Genomic DNA, 21,546 nt, shown 5'->3' with positions numbered 1-21,546 from the left:
TTTGTGAATGACACAAGTAATTTTTTGTTTAAAAAATAATTTCAGACAGATTTTTACATTTTAATTGACTATATCACAATTCTAGTGGGTCAGACGTTTACATCCACTAAGTTAACTGTACCTTTAAGCAGCTTGCAAAATTCCAGAAAATCATGTCAACCTTTGAAAATTAGCCAATTAGTTCTGATAGCAGGTGCACTGAATTGGAGGTGTGCCTGTGGATGTATTTTAAGGTCTACCTTCAAACTCAGTGCCTCTTTGCTTGACATCATGGGCAAATCAAAAGAAATCAGCCAATACCTCAGAAAAACAATTGTGGACCTTCACAAGTCTGGTTCATCCTTGGGAGCAATTTCTAAATGCCTGAAGATAGCATGTTCATCTGTACAAACAAAAGAATGCAAGTATAAACATCATGGGACCACGCAGCCATCATTCCGCTCAGAAAGCGGACGCATTCTGTCTCCTAGAGATGAACGTAGTTTGGTGCGAAAGGTGCAAATTTATCTCAGAACAACAGCAAAGGACCTTGTGAAGTTGCTAGAGCAGGGGTATCAACTCCGTTCCTGGAGGGCCACAGCCCTGCAGAGTTTAGTTCCAGCCCTGCTCCAAAATGCCTCCTTGTAATCTTCAAGCACTCCTGAAGACCTTGATTAGCTGCTTCAGGTGTGTTTAATTAGGGTTGAAGCTAAACTCTGCTGGACTGTGGCCCTCCAGGAACTGAGTTTGACACCCCTGTGCTAGAGGAAACAGGTAGACAAGTATCTATATCCACAGTAAAACGAGTCCTATATCGACATAACCTGAAAGGCTGCTCAGCATAGAAGAAGCCACTGCTTCAAAACCACCATAAAAAAGCCAGACTACAGTTTGCAAATGCACATGGGGACAAAGATTTTACTTTGTGGAGAAATTTCCTCTGGTCTAATGAAACAAAAATTTAACTGTTTGACCATAATGAACATCATTATATTTGGAGGAAAAAGCGTGAGGCTTGCAAGCCGAAGAACACCATCCCAACCGTGAAGCATGGGGGTGGCAGCATCATGTTGTGGGGGCGCTTTGCAGCAGGAGGGACTGGTGCACTTCACAAAATAGATGGCATCATGAGGAAGGAAAATCTTGTGGATATATTAAAGCAATATGTCACGACATCAGCCAGGAAGATAAAGCTTGGTCGCAAATTGGTCTTCCAAATGGACAATGACCCAAAGCATACCACCAAAGTTGTGATAAAATGGCTTAAGGACAACAAAGTCAAGGTTTTGGAGTGGTCATCACAAAGCCCTGACCTCAATCCGAAAAAAAAATTTGTGGGCATAGCTGAAAAAGCATGTGCTAGCAAGGAGGCCTACAAACCTGACTCAGTTACACCAGTTCTGTCTGGAGCAATGGGCCACAATTCCAGCAACTTATTGTGAGAAGCTTGTGGAAGGCTACCCAAAATGTTTGACCCAAGTTAAACAATTTAAAGGCAATGCTACAAAATACTAACTAAGTATATGTAAACTTCTGACCTACTGGGAATGCGATGAAAGAAATAAAAGCTGAAATTAATAATTCTCTCTACTATTATTTTGACATTTCACATTCTTAAAATAGTGATCTTAAATGACCTAAGACAGGGAATGATTTTTATGATTAAATGTCAGAAATTGTGTATTTGAAATGTATTTGGCTAAGGTGTATGTAAACTTCTGACTTTAACTGCATCTGAAAGAAATTTAGTGATTTTGGTCCGAAAAAACTATATTATAGGACCTTCCCACAAAATATGTAAGAATGTACCAACAGTATTTTTAGGACATAGTGGGCAGTCAGGAGATGAAGATGAAGGTTTAATAACAAGTGTTTTCTTAGTGTTAAATAAAAACCAAGAAATAAACTATAATGAGTAACTTAATGACTAAGATTCTGTGATGTTAAATTTATATTCACCCATAATGTATTCCAATTAATAGAGCAACTATTTAGCTGTATATCTATATTCCAGATCTTAACAATAGAAGAAGAATTACTTGAAATTGTCAGCGTTTTAACACATAAATGAAAAATTAAACCCTTTGATACACCTTTAGTTTTTATACACAACTCTGAAAGCGGACGGTTTTGAATAGGCCAAGGAACTCCAAAAGCCATGCAGCATTAAGTATAGGAAAAAGGATGAACCTGGAAGATTATATTTAACTTTAAGATCCTGAAATGAACATAACCTGCTGTTATTTGTTGGTAATATCCCCCAAATTATGTATTCTGCATTTATGCCATTGATGAACAGGAAAAGGCTGTGCTCCTGAACAAAATAAATTATTTAAAAAAAGAGTCTGTCTATGCCACTTTTGATTCCAGTTATGCAACCTCTCCAAATTCTTTCACATTTTAACAATGTAAGCAATAATAGGTCCAAAACGCTGTTTAAATTATTTGAATTGAAAAATTGGTATAGGGCCTATGCCACTTCATCTAAAGATAAAGGTAAATCTAAATCTCTTTCTAGCTAAGCATGGGCAATCTGAACTTGTAGACCATTTCATAACAGATCGCAAGACAAAAGCCTGATGATATAATTTAAAGTCTGGGAGATTACGTCCAACATTCTTATAACTCATTTGAAAAGTTTTTAATTTTATCCGTGCACGCTTTCCTCCCCAAATACATTTTTTAATTGACTTATGTAACATCTCCCTGTACCCTACTGGTGGGAGAAGCAATATAGCACTGAAATAATTATACAAAATGTTATTTTTTTTTATCGTGGATATCCTACCAGCCAGTGACACATTTACCCACCTACTCAGCTGCAATAGTTTTTAAAGAACAAAACTTTTGGTTTACTATTTTTTCAATTGTTGGGAATATAGCTACACCTAAATATCTCAAATGAGATACTTTCAGGATTTGCTTAAGACTATGGGGAAAAACTGGTCTTGATGGTGAATTTATTAACATTAGTGATGATTTTGTCCAATTTATCTTATAGCTCGAAACTTATGAAAAATATCCTAAATAATGTTAAATGATTGTTGAACATTTTCTATATAGAGTAATATATCGTCAGCATATAACGAAATATGCATTGTCAAGCCCAGTATTATTGGAGTAGCCTAGTATCCAAAAGATATATTAACTGTGCTAATGGTTCCAGAAAATATAAAAAGAAACAGAGATGGGGCAGCCCTGGCGTGTTCCCATAGCTAATTTAAATGGTTTAGATTAGCTACCTGTTACTACAGTACTATGGCAGATGGGTTATTATATAGTGCCATAATCATACTAATTAAATTTGTGCCGAGACCCATATCTTCTAATACTGCCCTGAGGTACTACCATTACAACCATTCGGTACCAGGTGATGAAATTACTTTTCTGCATCTAATGAGAGAATTGCACAAGAAGATTTAGGAAGAGAAGTAGCGTGTACTATATGCAAAAGCCTACATATATTGGCTGGGTTTCCCGAAGCACTAAGTAAAATGTTAGCAGCACTGAAGTAGTAGGCTACTTAATCTCTAAGGCACATTTCCCAAAAGCGTCAAAGTAGTTCATAAAAACGTTCATAAATTAATGAGAACTTTGAACCGAAGTCCATAAAGTGCAACTTAAACTTATCTTTCTGGCATCTTTTACATTTGATCAAAACAATGGGGCATTTAAAAAATTCATAAACTACTGTAGTTCTGAAGATACATTTTTTTTTAAATATCGCTATGATATCTATAGGCAATCTCCACAGACTGTGCATGTGAAATGATCCATAATTCAAGACACATAATACAGTATAATGTTATATCAGCCTTCTTTGAAAAGCATAATTGTAATGGCAATAGAAGACGATATGTTCTTATTAAACAGATTGTTTAAGATATACAGTAGCCTATGTGAGTAATGTGACCATGCAGTTTAAAACTTAATCATGCCTAATATATAATTAACATTTGGTTAATAAAGGAGATTAGAGTGAGAGTGTGCAATGAGAGATTCCCTCTCTCTTTTCCTCCTCTTCCTCCAATGGATGTTTCAGATTGGCTCGCCTATAGTCTTTTTACAAGGCAGTAACAAATTGCATGATGCATAATGGCAGTAAGGCTACAAGTACACAGTGCCTTGCACTCTAACCAGATGATTTAGTAATATTTAGTTAGGTTTATGAATAGTTGCCTGTCATTTTTATCCTGTTCTGTTTGCATTAGTTCAGTTTCCATAAAAACTTTAGGCTACGCGAGAGCCCCTTATGATTCGCATCGCATACACGTTACATGCATTTATTGCCTCAGTTACATTAATCTCTATAACTGAGCTACAATACATCTGAAACCCATCATACTAATGCCATAATTATCTCTTTAATTAAATTATGTTATAGTTAATACATTTCGGTGCCCCGACAAGGTTACAAACAACTACCATGTTTGTTAGTATTTCCATATTATTTTCAAGTTGAGAAGACAAACTCCTGGACATAATGGCCAAAGTGATCAGCACCAATTTGGACTGGACAGCTCTCATAAAGAAGCACTTCAATTCTACTTTATAACCAGCAATCTACATGCTGGTTTGGGAAACAGGCATTACTCCATCGTAAAAGTAAAGAGCAATGTTAGTTAAGATGATCGTAAAAGCTTAAGTTGCAACATTATCGGGAAACCCAGATCATACTCGATTTGCTAAAACACAATTATTCTCTGATAATGCGTTATCAGAGGATAATCGATCTATTTGGACTAATTTCGGAATGCATTTTTCAATTCGCAATGCCAATAATTTCGAGAAAATTTTAATATCTGAATTAAGCAAAGATAAGGGGCGAAAACTAGTGAGTTAGATCTGTCCCCTCTATCACAATCAATGAAATCAAGGCTATTTTTACATCTTCCTTAAAGGACCCTACATTAATATATGTATCAATCATATCTAATAATAATGGTCGTAAGATTGGCCAAAATTGTATATATATATATATATATATATATTTCACAAGGTATTTCGTGCAACCCAGGTGATTTACCCTTATTCGTGCAGCCTTCTTATATTCTATGAATATAATTTTTTATGTGAAAACATTAATGTGATAGGTTTCAGCATATCAGGCTTAAGATAAAGCACAAATGTGGAATTGGAATTGAAATTGATCCACCAGTTAAAGGAGTAGATCACCTAAAAATGGAAAATGTACTTTAACTCATTCATTTATTCACCCTTGTGTTGTTTAAAACCCATATGCAGTTACAGCTCTATTCCATAGAATAACAGTTTATTGTGAGCAAGAGCTTTCAAGCTTCAAAAAGGCAAATACTTTAAATAACAATTAAACGTTCATTAGTCCAAATGAATTGTGCACTATATTCCAAGATTTTAGAAAAGAAAAGCTTAGTGTTGTATGGACTACATTTATGGTATTTTAATGATGATTGTTTTTCTTCTTTGGACCTTGACAGCAGTAAAGTGTTTTTGTATGTAAAAGAGCAGCATTAGGATTCTTGAAGAAAAGATTGTGTTAAGATTCTACAGGGGGAAAACACAATGAGGGACAGCTTGAGGGCAGTAAATAATCTTGTGCATTTTCTTTTTGCTAACCAGCTGATATCATGTCATTTTACAGATACATCATTGATGAAAATAAATTTAAATTATATTCAACATTGGGGCATTTTCAACTTTCAGCATTTAAAGCCTGTATTCAGAAAATTATTGTGTTTATCCCCATTACTATTTTAAAGGATAGAGGACAATTATATATGTGACCTCAACACCCACGAACTCCCACCCCAAAATGGTTTGGTCCCCCCCAATGTTCAAGACATGGTTACGGCCTTGCTTAAAGGACAATTATTCAGAACCTGCCACAAGCCACTCAATATGTCTCCTTGTCTCATAACTGTAAAATCTCACAATCATGCATTGTGGTCTGATTTTTGAGGAATTTTCCATATGGTTTTGCAATGTTTACCAATGGGAGAGGACCCACTTTATCCAAGGTAAAGAGATCACCCAACAGCTGGTTCACAAATGTCGTCTGGTTCTTGTTAAAAAAAAAAAAAGCACAGACAATACTCCTAAAGCAGATGACCCTGCATTTTAGGTAGGCTATATTAAGGGCTTTCCACTGAGATATTTTCAACATTCATATATGTAAAGTAAAGAATTACAAATACTCATGAATCCTGTAATTAAGGAACTTTCCCAGGAATTTTACTTTTTTAAGTAGTTTGAAATGGTATACTTTTACTTTTATTTAAGTACATTTTAAGCTCTGGAACAGTAGTTTTACTGCACTATTTTCGCTTTGTCTGTGTTGGGTACATCCCTGCCCTGATTTTATTTGTATCCATCAACGTGATTGGCTTTGAGAGTCTTGTGACTCCTGTTAAATCAAATCACTCACATAAAAAACTTGAAGGGCAGCTGTAGATTGAATGCATCTAGTGCAGTTCAACACCTAAACATCCATGGCCACACCTGAAAGGGCTTTTTGCAGTAAAAAAGGCCAATTGCTTGATTGTGTTGGTTATGTCTAAAGTGAACATAAACAGTGGGACAAAAAGCATATTTGTATAAAAATGTCAGACTTGAAGTGTATTGTATCCGAATAGACCGATGTCTAATGTCATAAAGAGGCTATTAATCAACAATAACATGAAAAACACTCACCACTTTGGGCTAAATAACTTGAGTATCTTTAAAAGTATTAATATAATATAATAAAACAGTGAAATTTTGAATGATACATTTTTTTTATAATTTTGTTAGTTTTTTAATAATACCAACCCCTGATATAGAGAGTGTGTTAATTTGTATAATAAATTATCAGGAAAGTAGAGATGATAAAATAATTTGTAGTTTTTTCTAATGCCTGATTGAAAATTATCTAACTTTGTTGAGCAATACTTCAGGCAGAATATTCCACCAGTCACAAACTTCAGAAAATTGTGCATCATACATTAGAAAGAGAACACATTTTTTTCTGGGCTTACAAGAACTAAATCAATGTGGAACATTCTATCTCAAAAGGAGGACAATGTGGCCCACCATGCGCTACTTACAGGAATAGTTCACCCAAAATTTAAATTCTATTATCATTTACTCACGCTCATGCCATCCCAGATGTGTATGACTTTCTTTCTTCAGCAGAACACAAATTAAGATATTTAGAATGGGTGCAAGTGAATGGGTGCCAATGCTCAGAAAAGCACATAAAAGGAGCATAAAAGGAGCATAAAAGTAATCATTATGACTCCAGTGTTTAAATCCATGCCTTCAGATGTGATATATGATAGGTGTGGGTGAGAAACAGATCAATATTTTTGCTAGAAATTCTTCTCCCTGCCCAGTAGGTGTCATTATGCATGAAGAATGTGAATCACAAGAAAAAGAATGTGAAAGTTAAAGTGGAGATTGACCTAACAGGGAGGAGAATTTATTGTGCAAATTGACTTAAATATTGATCTGATTCACACCCAACCAATCATATCGCTTCTGAAGACATTAATTTAACCACTAGAGACACATGGATTAGGCCTTTACTCTTACTTGAGTAGTTTTTAGGACAGGTACTTTTACTCTACTCACACTACATTGGGAAGTACATAGTACTTTAACTTGAGTATGATTTTTCAGTACTCTTTCCACCGCTGCATCCATCAATGAAGGACAATAACTTCTATAGATGGTAGCATGAATATGGTCTGTAAATAATTTACACCAGTACATTTATAATAAAGAAGTATGATAATCTTGTGATTCAGTTTGGCAAATGATAGACAATCTTCAGTGATGCTCCAAACCATTTAGCATCTTCAACAGTGGTGCACCCACATATAATCTCACTAAATACACACTTATTAGATATAATTTCAATTACCCTTCAGAATTCTTATTTTGCATTTCTACATTGCACTGAAAATGTTCACCTATTTCTTTTTCCTCATAGCTTTAATATTAAAAAAGCATACTTTTGCCAAATGGTTTTGAGATTCTCCAAGTCATTATTTACACTCAGATTATTGAATTGTAATTTTGAACAACTTTTTTTCATCCATTTCATTTTTCACAGCTGATTAAGTGTCATTTCTACTGGATTTTATGGAGTTTCAACAAAAAAAGTGCAATAAATTTAGCAGGTTGTCACCAGAGCCATTATACTAAGATGATCCTACAAGGCTAGCAATTTTGACATGGTGGTCCCACAGACATTCTATGTGCGGTACACTGGTGAGGAAACCAGAGGCTGTTTTCTTTAAAAAATAATTATGGATGGAGGAGATTCTTCAGTGTACCAAATAAACAGTTTTTTGAGGAAACTCAGCTCAGATCACTCAATGAATTGTCCACCTGTACACTAATCTTCAACTTGTTTTACAATAAACAATCCATTTGGAGTGAACAATTAAATTGATGTTTTATTAGAGAAGACATGGATAATTCTGTGACAAGTTCAGTAGGTTTCAGTTTTCGGCTCTCAATCATTTACAAGTCATCCACTAATGGTGAATTACTGTCGTAACATGCTTGTTGACCATTACATTCACTTCTATTGTATCTCTGATTGTCACTTTGGCACCACTTTTGATTTACTTTTTAAAAAATAAATTATTACACCATTTAAACTTACGCTTTAGTGTTTTTATTTTTTATTTAAATCATTTTTGTTACATGCAATATACGTAACATTATGCTACTATGCTAATACGCATTCCCTCAAGCCCTGCATCCGAAACCATATACTGTCACAATATGCTTTGTATTTGCTGAAGGATGCCCTTCTCAGCTGGTAAAATAGTATGTTCTTTTAGGTATGCATGAGTCTTATGAATAACTTCTGGACATGCTTAATCCAAAGACATGGGTATCGACCAGTGGCCCGAATACATTACATAATAATAACAAACTCCACAAAAAATAATCTGCTCATGTTTTGTTAAACAAGCACTTTTATGCAATTTATTTTTTTAAGTATAATTTATACTTCGTGGTATAAATAACACTTACAGTTGAAAAGAGCCATCCGAATCATGGCTCACTGCCTTTTTTTTTAATTCAGCATTTTGAAAATGCCATCGCAGCTCTCAAGAGATCATGGGATCGTAAAGGGTTCAGTCCAATCCACCCACACTTCAAACTCTAGCCGGAAATAGCAAGTTATCAGGGTATTTCTCGCTTACTGCTTCATGAATACTAAGGATTTGGACATAATTCTCCATTGACATACTGTTTTTGGAAAGTAGGAAAGTATGGATATTCTGATGAAGTGGCTGGCTTTTCAGGATCATGATGCTAATGCTAATACCTTCTGCGATGCCAATGACACCAATCACTTGTACTGTATATCTCTGTTGTTGTTGACACAGCACTAGTACAGTTCAAGCCATGATGCAGTTCTGAATATGTTTAAATGTGTATAAAATGCATTTTCAGACACTGTGGCAGAGTAAAAGGTTATCCTCAGATCAGTTGCTTTCCACAATAGAATCCTTCTTTTTAATTTTAAGATAATTCTTAGAAAATGTGAGCGTAGCTGAAATATATCCAGCTCCATCTGGTCTCCTCCCCTTTGAAAGTTGTATAAATTAATCATCAGCACTGCGAACAACACAGCGTAAAATGCTGAGACTGTAAAACTATGAAGAAACTTGGCATGGTTCTATTCGTTATTGCTTGCCCTTTTTGCAGGGAATGTAGGAGAATTTGGCTGTGTGTATGCTTTGTGGAGTAAACGGTAAAGGATGTTTTTGCGGTGTAACAGAATTTGGAAAAAGAAAGCAGAAAGAATTTCATTCAAGTACAAGTTTAATTTACACAATTATGTATGATGTATTAAGGATTTAATAATGTTCTATAAATGGGTTTGAATTATCCCACACATCTGTATATATTTGCTTTAACCAATAGCATTAAAACCTGTGTGCACTAATTAAATGAATAAATTAAATTAATATTTTTGTTGAGCATATGACACATACAAAACAGTAGCCTACTTATCATTTTGGTCAGTAGGATTTTGTCCCAGATAATTCTGAAGTGCAGAATTGGACCTTTGGCTATGGAGGACTCTGTTTTGACCAGGAATACATTTGGTCACAATAGTTACCCACACAAATACAGGTACTGTATGTTAATATAAAATGCCAGAGTCAAATGCTTTAGGAACTATTTGATGGTCATCTTTTCTAACAGTGATTTGTCCATTATTTTCAGATCCTGTGCTGTGCAGTTTTAGCAAAGACATCATCACCAAGGACACATCTTTCAGTAGATCTATCTATACTTGCATGGGAAAATGGAAATAAATAAATAAATCAGCTTTTGACAGCCCCTAGTAAGTTTAATCAGTGATTTTCTAGAGGTTTTCTTGGTTTCTGTGTGAGAAGACATGAAAATGTTAAGCATCATCCATCAGGAGTGAAGTACTGAATAAATGGATAACAGGGTTTGAGAATTGTAAAATGAAAAATGTCATGGTTACTGATGTAACCTCCGTTCCCTGATGGAGGGAACGAGACGTTGTGTCGATGAGTTGACACTAGGGGTCACTATTTGGGAGCCCAGACATCTCTGATTTTTGAGAAAAGGCCAATGAGAATTGATGTGTGGAATTTGCATGCCACTCCACCAGGACATACGGGTATAAAAGGAGTGCCGCTTGCAAACACACACTCAGGTTTCGACTGGCCCGGCCATTTCAGCGGTTGGTTCAGTGTTGTGGCAAGAGGAACACAACGTCTTGTTCCTTCCATCAGGTAACGGAGGTTACATCAGTAACCATGAAATTCCCTATCTGTCACTCACTCGACATTGTATCGATGAGTTGACATTAGGGGTCCCAATGGAAAACGCCACAAGAGCTGAACCGAGTTGTTCAGACTGGCGGTGCGAGACGGGCAGACCTCTGTGTGCCTCGTAGCCAGCGCATCAAGCCATCGCATAACTACCCACAACACACTGGCAGGTATGAAGCTGTCCCCTACACCTTGGGGAGCGGCTAACTGCTCAGAAGTATAAGGAATGGCTGGCCCAGCCATAGCCTTCTCTCCATTGTTCTCCCTAAAAAGGAATGAAATCGTTCAGCTGGGGGCCATATATAAAGTCCCTCCAAAGAGGAGGACACCGCAGAGACCACACTCGGCCCAGAGAAAAGGGGGGGGGGCTTTTAGGTGGAATACAACACACGGTCTTACTGGGTCAAGGCGGAAGCACATCATTCGGAGCAGCGCCGTGATAGGTCCTACCCGAGCGGGGGAGGAGTTACTGCAAACACGGTGACCAAGGACAGAGGGCCCTCTGCCCAAGAAAGACACGGTTTACCGGCGGGTATAACATTTTACGGAATATACATCACACAGGGTAGCCTAAGGAGACAACCAGCACATGTGGAGCACTTACCTCAGTGCGGGGGCCTAGGTGACTTTCATACTGGGCCGGCGGTGAGCCTCTCCGAAGAGTCGTCAGCTGCTAGGCTGAGGAAGAACGCCCAGGGTTCACACTTCTTTGTGAACGCAACTGGGGAAAGAGCGCACGTCTTCGCCTCAAGGGAGGGGAAAGGCACTATGCACAAGCGATACATACGGCCAGCTAACCCGAACTTACCTGTTTGTGTCACCTGATAACACACGGGACGAAACTGACTCAACCCTGAGGTTATAAAACCTTGCAAAGGTGTTAGGTGGTGCCCAGCCCGCAGCTCTAGAGATGTCTGCTAGAGGACAACGCCCAAGAAGCCACAACACCCCTGGTAGAATGGGCTCGTAGGCCAGCAGGGGGGTGGCACGTGCTGGGCGTGGTATGCCATAGTGATGGCATCGATGACCCAGTGAGCGATCCTCTGTTTGGAGACAGTACTTCCCTTCCGCTGTCCATCAAAGCCAACAAAGAGTTGCTCGGAGCTTCTAAAGCTCTGCGTGCGATCAAAGTAGATGCGGAGTGCGCGCACCGGACACAGCAACGCCAAGGCTGGGTCTGCCTCCTCCTGGAACAGCACTAGCAGATTCACCACCTCTCATGCAGAAAGGAAAGCACTGATCCGACTGCGCATCTCTGGGGGCCTTCGCATCGGGAAGAACATCGCTTGGCGAACAGATGCCACTTCAGGCCATAAGGGTGCCTCGTTGAGGGATGCCTCACATTTCCAACATTTAACTTTATTCAGTGTGTGTTTATGAAAGTCAAAAGATGGATTAAGTGGAGTGGGCTTTTGCTGCATTGTACCAATGGTCAATAACACATGCAGTGAACTCAAATAGCTGTTGTGGGGTGTTGCTTTTGTGAATGAAATGTTAGCCAACAGTTTTAACATATCATAAATCATTTGTATTTTTATTCAGTCTTTTTTTGGACCTTGTTCAGATTAGTAGCACATTGAATTTTTGATAGGAATGAAAACTTGGCTTTGAGGGATAGACTTAAAATCTCTTCAAAGTCAAGTCATTTTTATTTGTATATTGCAAGCCTCCACTGGGTTTTCCCCATTCGAGCTACTGTATGGGCGGTTCCCGCATGGCGTGCTTGATGTCATATGTGAAGCATGGGAGGAGGGACCTTCAACCAGTAAAAGTGAAATTCAATACATTCTTGATCTTAGAACAAAACTCCACACCTTGGGGCAATTAACACAGGTCACACGACGAGTGGGGGATCACAATTATGAGGTAAAGCGAACAGATAGAGGGGGGCACATTAGACCGGCCAGATGGCGCCCCGACCTGAGTGGTGGGTATATGTGGTAGAGGGGGCATGGTCGAGCAGCCGTCCATTTTTTTTTTAATCTCTCTCTCTCACTGCCGCTCCATGTTGGCCTTTTCCCTCTCATTTAAATTTGACAGTGTTTTTTTTTTGGGGGGTAACTACACTGTTAGTACCCAACCCCCCTTATTTATTTCTGTTCCCCTCCCCTTGTTCCCTCCCTCGTCCAGGTAGATGGGGATGACTTGCCGTCAGACGGGGCAAAAGGCACGCCCCTTCCCAGGGAAGGGGGTGTACGTCATGCCGGGGGCTCCCCTGCCTGAGAGAACGAGGGAGGAATGTGGCAGGGTGGAGGGTGGGGCCGGGTCGTGATTATCCACGACATAATCAAGCCTCCAAGAGGGATAAAGGGCCGACTGTGGAGGATTGTGTGGGAGAGAGAGATAGTTTACGGACATGTCCGTCATGTGTGTTTTTGTCTTTTAAGTTTCTCATTAAAGTATTATTTATATTGAAAAGCCGGTTCTCGCCTCCTCCTTTCCATTGAACTTCTTTACAATAATATATATAGAGTAGTGACAAACGCATATGTTGTTCATTACAATGAGTCATGTTTTCATTAAAAAGGAATGAGATTGTCTAAATATATTGATTTCAAAACTCTTTAGGTGACTCTGTGGCAATAGTGTCATCATGCCAACAGAACAAGAAAATATATGCTGCTTAGAGATCCCTGTGCATTAAAACTAATACACAAGCATCTAAAATCACTAGGATCAAATCTAATACACAGTACACATCTAACAGTCTGTAACATATGAAGCAAAACAATGAACATGGATACTCACACGTGTTTGTTGGGACATCACTGTCAGGTCCAAAATAGTTGGCACTGCATACATTTTTAATTTTAGCCTCTCTGCAATGTCTGCTTTGAACTGTGTCTTGTTTGTGAAAGAATTATCTGTAAAATGAAGCGAGCAAACAAACACGTTCTTACCGGTGCGATCCGCGACATCATTAAAAATAAACATCTGCCACTCTTTCTTAATGTTGGGATCCTTGCGAAGCAAAAGCAAGAAATCTAGTTTCCCACAACCTGGCAGGGCACAATGTCCTGACATCTTAGTGGCCATCGTGACAACTCCTGTTGCTCCAAAAATAATCTCACTGCTATACTCTAACTGCAAGACTGGTGGGCAGTTCTAAGCAGTGTCAACAATAAAGTAGGTGTTGATCTGTTTATGCAGAGGCTGGCCTGTGCTGATGCAATACCTCACTATGACGTATTAGTGAGGAGGAAGTAGAGAACAAGTCATTTTGGCACCTTGGTTTCAATAAAGCCTTTTTTTGTACAAATAAAGAAGTTGTCGGTTTTGAAATTTACAGTATGTTTTTATAGTGCTATGAACTCTTATATGTCAAGCTATCATGATAAGTTTACATTTCCAATTCATGGCCCCTTTAATGCTAATTTCAACATATACTAACACATTTTTCAAATCAAAATGTTAATTATGAATAGTTTTATTAACTAACGTTAACAAAAATTTATAAATTCTGTTAAAATATATTTATATACTTTTGGATAATCCCCACCACCTTATGGAGAAACCACAACCTAATTTAGAGATTCCACCCCTATTTGAAGATCTCCCGCCTGCAGCTATACCTACTTGGCCTGGCCGGCGATTATGTAAATGAAGCTCACATCTGAAAATCACTGGAAAAATCGGATAGTGTGGCGCCAGCTTAAAGAAACCTAGTCAATGAAACTTGTTAGATCCAGTCTCTTTACTAGATTGCTCTCTCCATCAGAAGAGAATAAAAATATCAGATTTGATGGGAAAAACAATAAGCAGAGTTTATTGAATTCTTATCTTAGTACCATCTTTATCAATAATCAGTCTATAATCACAAGTAAAAATGTATAAGTAGGTAAATATTAAAAAATAATATAATAAATAAATGAAGAACAACAAATGTATGATTGCTCTCTTGGAGCTACACCCACAACAAACACATGCACACACGTACACACACTAACACTGGTTGTTTTTTTATTTTTATTCAGATCCTTGGATCCTTCAGCAATTTATCTGTAGAAGTGGATAAATATTAAGCATCCTAGAACAGAAGGAATGAAAGGTGACGATTTCTACAGTAATACATTGTATAAACCTTAAACCAACATATGTCAATGGTAAATAGAAACATTAAAAAAAATGATAACATTATATCATAGAGCAAAATATGCATTGCTCAGAGAGATTTCTTAATTTCATAAGGTGCGTGACTAGTTTTACCAACCCGGTCTCATGACAAATTGTAATAAAAGTATGAGAAGGCAAAGTTGTGAGAAATCAATTCTAGTTGGCTCATATAAAAACATATTAATTTTACTCACACAGAGATTAATTTCACTCACACAGAGATAAAAAAAAACAAACCTATGAACGATGCCATTACGATTTTTTCTAAATTTAACCAAAAACCTAAACCAAACCATAATTTTAATAGTAAAATCACAGTTGTGTAGCACAGAAGAAAGTGAAACATCAGGGTTTTAAACGAGTTCTTACGCAAGTATACCCCCAAAACTAAACCTACTGTAAACATAATTATAAAGTCTTACCCCTTACCCAAAATTTGAAAAGGAAAATAACTTTTATATACCACGGAAGAAAGAAACTATCGGTGTTTGGAACGAGATGAAAAAAGTGTACTACAGATTATCGACATCGGTCATGTAATGCATTAATAAATATGAATTAGTAAACAAATTTGTTCACAGACATTCTCTGTCTTAAAATAAAGTGTTGGATAGGAGGCTAGCTAGAATTTGATGCCTGAATTGTGTCTATTTGGAATTCTGTTTGTTGATTGGTTTGTCTCTATAGGAATAAGAGCCATACTTTTTCGTACAAGCCAAGTTGTACAATATCTTAAAATTTTGTCATCTTGTACAAATTATTTAGAGTTGTCATGAGAGTATGTTGCCTTTTACTGCTGCAGAAAGATTCAAACTTAAAGGTGCACTCCGTAATCTGACACTTTTGGTTTTAAATTAAGCTGCATTCAAGCCGCTAGGTGTCAGTGTTAATCCAAGATGACACAAAGACAAAAGTTACTTAGTGCACCTTTAACATAAATCCTATTACAAACCCAAACTTTAAAGCACTCCCACCCCACAAGGGTCACTGATTCCCTAATAATGTCAGACTTCATTGAGTTTCAAGCACAATTATTTTGTTAATTAGCAGTTATTTAGTTGTTTGTTGAGAGAAATTTGTAACTTTTAGGAATGTCTCATTCAGTGTCCTTGTCTTGAATGATATCGCTGAGTTTAAAAACGACAAAGGCAATCTCTTCAACCTCACTTTTCACTCCGCACTCCATGAGACAAGCAAAGTGTTCTCCATCACCACATTGAGCCAGGTCTGAGTATCCACTGGGACCATGATGGATTATCAATTTATGGTCTTCCCAACCCGAAGCATCCCACGGAGATTTATTCAAGTAGACACCAAGGCTCTTTCTCTGTTTTGAATTGGTTGGATGGCAGTAGAATAGCCATGTGGTTTCAGATCCCTGATCAGGAGCAAAGCTCAACACACTACCTTGGCAACCATGTCCGGTCTCTGTCAGCTTATGTACAGATGAAGGTTTCTCAAAAGCTTCTTTAACACACTTGCTCAGAATCTCAACTCTGTGGCCAGATTTACTGCGTGCATTGCAGTACAAATAACTCTTCCCTTCATGGTCTATGATCTCAGCCATCTCACACTCACAAGACTCACCCTCCACATGTTTTCCAACATGCCAAGTGCTGCCATGGTCATCGCTGTAGAATGTGATAGCATGAGGGGCAGGCTTATTATTCCCATGGCAATGATACACATAGGCAGGGATTATCAGTCTTCCACTTCGCATCTGAATACCATGTCCTGGCCCAACAGCAAAGGTGGCCCAGTCCTTCACCTGGTCACCAATCACATCTGTTGTCAAGTCTGTAATATGGCTCCATGTTTTGCCAGTGTCACTGCTGGTTATATAACAAAGTCGTGCCTGATTCTGTCTATCATTTATTTGTTTAAATTCAGAGACTCCACAGGGAACACAGATGAAAAACAGAAACAGGGTCTTGGAGGTTCTCTCATAGACTGGACATGGATTCATGCTACGGTAGTTTGGTAGACAAGCTAAAGAGAGCATCTGATGACCACTGGCCCACTGAAATAAAAAGCATTATGACAGTGATCATGCTATTTAAAAGGGTTTGTCCAATGCATCTCTAATAATGCAAATTTGGCAGATATGAGCAAAACATATGATGATATCAGTCAAACCAATAAAGGTTTGTTTTTTTTAGCTTTCTGCATGCACAGATTCAATGCATACCTAAATAGGAATATTCTAAACTCTTGAATAAATGTGTTGCAAGCCTCACCTCAACTGCTCCATCCTTCCACGTCCCTTTTCTCATCACAAGGACATCTGCATCCGTGTCATTTGCTGTTCGCCGCTTTTCAGCAAAGGCAAGGAAGCTTTTATCATCACTGATATAGATGAGAGCTGGAATTCTATACGTCACCTGCTTTTTTCCAGATTTATCTTCCTGACTGAATAATGTTTTTACTTGAAAGGGTCTTGATGTGCTTCCTGAATTAGTTATAATGTCCATTGTTAATTTTTTTTTGTCCTAGAAAAAGAATAAGCAGTTTGATGTTGACAAGATATTATACAATAGGACACAAATACGCAATGGACATGATGCATGTCCACACATGTGCAAAATAAATAAATAAATATGGCAATTTGATCTTTTTTGTAAGAGACATGTATAAATGAATCTGGTGAGGGCCTGTTTTAATTACACTGTAATATCTCAAATGAACAGCTAGATCAGCTTACCAGTAAACCATAAGTTTTTCTTAGTCTTAACAGGGATGCTGTTGAAAATAAAGGTAAAGTATTTAACCAACTTCTGATTGTCTAACATTCATAGAAAATGTCCATATTTATTGTGTTGAAAAACACATTTCTCTCTCGTTTTAGGGCAATTCTTTATAGTTCTCTATAGGGGGCATAAATGTACAGTACATAGTCTATTTTTTGATGATGATGCTGATTGTACAAAACCAGTCTTTTCTGTTGAGGGATTGCTTTTTCTTGATGCGTACAGTAGGCCCTACTGCTTAATGTCTTTCATATGTTTCATGGCATATGTTTCGCATATCCTTTCCCGTCCTTCAGGGTTGCGAAATGTCTGGATGCAGGCCATGAGTCATAGCACTAACAAACAATTCAAGCAATGACAAAGAGCGAACGTGAATTGTTTGTGCTATTTTTAAAGTCGTTCATTTCGAATCTATGGTCAATTGCTTTGAAACGTATTTTATGTTTTGCCTTAGCGTCGTTTCCCAAGACACCAAGTTAAATGTTAATAGGAAGTAGGTTTTACTGCGTTAGTTTTGTTCTGCCTTTTAAATGCATCATGGTAGACTGTACGACCATGTGCGAACAGCCTCAACTAAATGTAAACGTATAATTCACATACATTTATGTAACTGTATAATTAATATAATGATAATTCACAGGTAAACTACGAGAAATAAGGGAATACTCACAGAAATCCAGAAATGTTCTGTCACAAAGTGAAAGCACGCTCGCGGTGCTTCAGATCGTATTTCGAAAGTAGAACACGTGGCTCGATATAATGTTCGCAAAGTGCAAACGTGGTCAGTTACAGAGCCATGACGTAAAACAACTACAATAGTCCTTTTTTTTTTACTTAAATATATGGAATACATTTTTTTTATACAGCATGTCTCCCAAGTCTCAACGTCAAAATGTATTAGTGTCTTTCTTTAAAATTCTGAACTCAGAGGGAAAAAAGAAAAAAAGTCTGAACGCAGTTTGCCTATTCATAAGCTTAGACCTACACAAAGTTCTGCTGACACGTTTCACTTACTGTTTAAGGGCCCCACTGAAATATCCGATGTAGATGAAATGCAAATGAATTATTTTTATATATATATATATATTAATTTCTCTATGTAACACGATTTGAAGATTGATTGATTTTCAATTGCCTTGAAAGATAAATTCGACCATTTTATTTATACCATGTGCAATATGAATCGTATTTTAAAGAATATTACCAACAATTTTCCAGTCATACCACAATATAACACTAGGGTGACCAGATTATCCCGTTCAAAAGTTTACATTACAAAAGTGTGGCCTTATGACACTGATAGCTTTTGACACAACTATTCCAAAAATTACATTTTACAGATTCCTATTCTATCGATATAATTTCACGTTGCATGTGTAATTATGAAATGGCTTGTCATGGCAGTTACACAATTCACAACATTAGAACCAAAATTCATAATACAATTCCCACATCTTACAATTAACTGATTGTCCTATGTAAAAAGTGCAGTATAGCACTGCTCCTTTGTGGAGCTTCAAAGTTTTTACTTACCTTGTATGGACAAAAACACATAATAAATCCTTCAAAATATTTTTGTGTTCCACAGAAAAAAGAAATTTATACTAGTCTGAGATGGCATTAGATTGATAAGATTGAACTGTAATTTTTTGGGTGAACTATCCCTTCAAATCGTGTCAATCGTTCCTGGATAAATAAGGAAACATAACTAAATAGTTACAGAGAGACTTGTCAATTTTAGAAAGAGCCCTTTTGTCAAAAGCAGATTTATTTTACATCAATTTATTTTCCCAGGTGTTTCGTTATTCGTTCCGGACTCCACTTTCAAAGAATTAAAAAAAATGTACATTTTTGTTGGAAAAATAAAGATTTATATGACTGATTATTATAACACTAATACTACTTGCAAGGGTTATTACAGTAGATTAAAGAAATATATATTTGTGACCTTGAATCGATTTGTTGTTTTATGCCCCAGAATATTTGAAAGAAAGCTGCTGCATGGTCTTCAATTTCTTTTAACCTGTAAATTTATGCCCTCTAAATTACCCATAAAATGGGCCAGATTTCATGAGCAAGGTCTTCTTGCCTAGAAAATGGGCTTTGTTCACAATTGTTCTCACAGAATGAAAATTTGGAATAACGATTTGATAATCACAAGTTCTAACCCCACGGCCACCACCATTGGGTCCTTGAGCAAGGCACTTAACTCCAGGTTGCTCCGGGGGGATTGTCCCTGTAATAAGTGCACTGTAAGTCGCTTTGGATAAAAGCATCTGCCAAATGTAAATAAAGAAAAAGCAAAATTTTGGGAAGAACTGGCTGGAACATGGGATCATTTACTTAAGTGATTTATTTGATCCAACATCTAAAATGTACTCAAATTATCATTTTATGTCATACTAATAAGATCATTTTATGTCTAAGTATAATTTACTAATAAAATATTTTTTAAAAATTGCAACAGTGATTAAAGTTATTCCGCTTTAGCTTATTCATTTACTGACCGTAGAAAGAACGAACTATCATTTTCTTGTCAGAAGCAAGAATATATTTGACCAAAGACACACTAACAAAGATATCAGACAAGTGTTTCACAACAAAAAGAAAGTTAATATTGTCAATTTTATTGGAACTCCATTCTGAGTAAGGTTAATTGAAAGATTGCCCTACAAATTTTGTATTTCAAAATAAGAGAGAAATTAAAAGATTTTACGCAAAAAAGCGTAAAGATTTTGTACAAAAATATATATATATATATATATATATATATATATATATATATATATATATATATATATATATATATATATATATATATTCATAATGTAAATATATATGCTGTATGTTAAAGACATTACGTTAAACATGAAGATAAAGGTATTTACAATATATTAAACTTTATAATTTGGCAATTCAATATTCACAAATAGAATGTCTAACAAGGCTGCTTTTAACGATCTGGTCTCTTTAATGCAGTCACTTAAGCTAATGAAATAGGAATTATTTTTGTCCATTGTTAAGCACTTTCAATATGTGCTTTTTTATTTGTTTTAACTTTTCCTTTACTGTATCTTAGAAGTTACTAATTATTGTTGACTGATATTGTATTGTTACTTTGATTATAATTAATAATAAAAAAAAGAAGCAAACATAACACATATTGATGACGTTACATTCAGTTGACTTTGCCCTTTATCAAGCGACTCGATATTTGTGACTCGAACTGCACGTGGTGTGTTTATACACAGATACATGAATACAATTGTTAAATTATTCCTCTATGGATTTTGAAATGTCTACAAAAATATTGGCCCAACCGATTTCCTTTATCGTAAATATGTTAATCTTATACGTTCATTAAAAAAGCTAAAAATGTTCTGTCTAGGTGAGTTTACACAGATATAAATTAAATGCAGTTAAAATCATGCAAAGCTAGGATGTCCTAATGTACAGCATAGCACTGGCCTTTTTAACAGGCCTAATGTTGCACATACAAAAGCGAAATCTTGAGTCACTTTTATATATAATCTTTTAACATACATTCTTTGCACTTACATTCCATTCATCCTTCGATCTCAGCGGAAAATCCCTGTAAGTATGCGGATTTCATGTTACTGATTTGCAAATCCCCATTCATCTCAACAGCTAACTATGCAGCAGATGGCAGTGCCAGAGATCTTTTATACCAAGATTACTTCGGGGTTTTACGATGGTAGAGAGCGTAAACGGTCAACAAGCGTGTTATGACAGTAGGTCACCAGTTTGCGGATACCTACAAATGAATTGGGAGAGATACTGCTACCTACCTGTCACAAAATTGTAAATCAGCTATTTTATCGTGGTAAACTCCACATAGTTCATTCCAAAATAATTTTTTGTGTAAAACCTGATGAAGATTAGCCGACGGTTGG

General features: G+C 36.7%; 1 protein-coding gene across 2 annotated transcripts; it reads right to left on the bottom strand.

Annotated features, from left to right (window-relative positions):
- Positions 1-14,524: 14,524 nt before the first annotated feature.
- Positions 14,525-21,295, bottom strand: neu3.2 (sialidase 3 (membrane sialidase), tandem duplicate 2). Of its 2 annotated transcripts, none has more exons than XM_052100614.1 (3): positions 21,191-21,295; positions 17,123-17,374; positions 14,525-16,905 (listed from the first exon to the last, which is right to left on the bottom strand). In XM_052100614.1, the coding sequence occupies exons 2-3, from the start codon at positions 17,354-17,356 to the stop codon at positions 15,982-15,984; spliced, it is 1,158 nt and encodes a 385-aa protein (XP_051956574.1). In that variant the 5' UTR covers positions 17,357-17,374; positions 21,191-21,295; the 3' UTR covers positions 14,525-15,981. The 2 variants fall into 2 exon arrangements, with proteins under 2 accessions (XP_051956574.1, XP_051956573.1); XM_052100613.1 differs by lacking the exon at positions 21,191-21,295 and adding an exon at positions 18,303-18,404.
- Between the last annotated feature and the right edge of the window lie 251 nt (positions 21,296-21,546).

This window comes from Xyrauchen texanus, chromosome 31, assembly GCF_025860055.1.
Source record: "Xyrauchen texanus isolate HMW12.3.18 chromosome 31, RBS_HiC_50CHRs, whole genome shotgun sequence".
NCBI classification, from domain to species: Eukaryota; Metazoa; Chordata; class Actinopteri; order Cypriniformes; family Catostomidae; genus Xyrauchen; species Xyrauchen texanus.
This window is presented reverse-complemented; position numbering and strand designations above follow the sequence as displayed.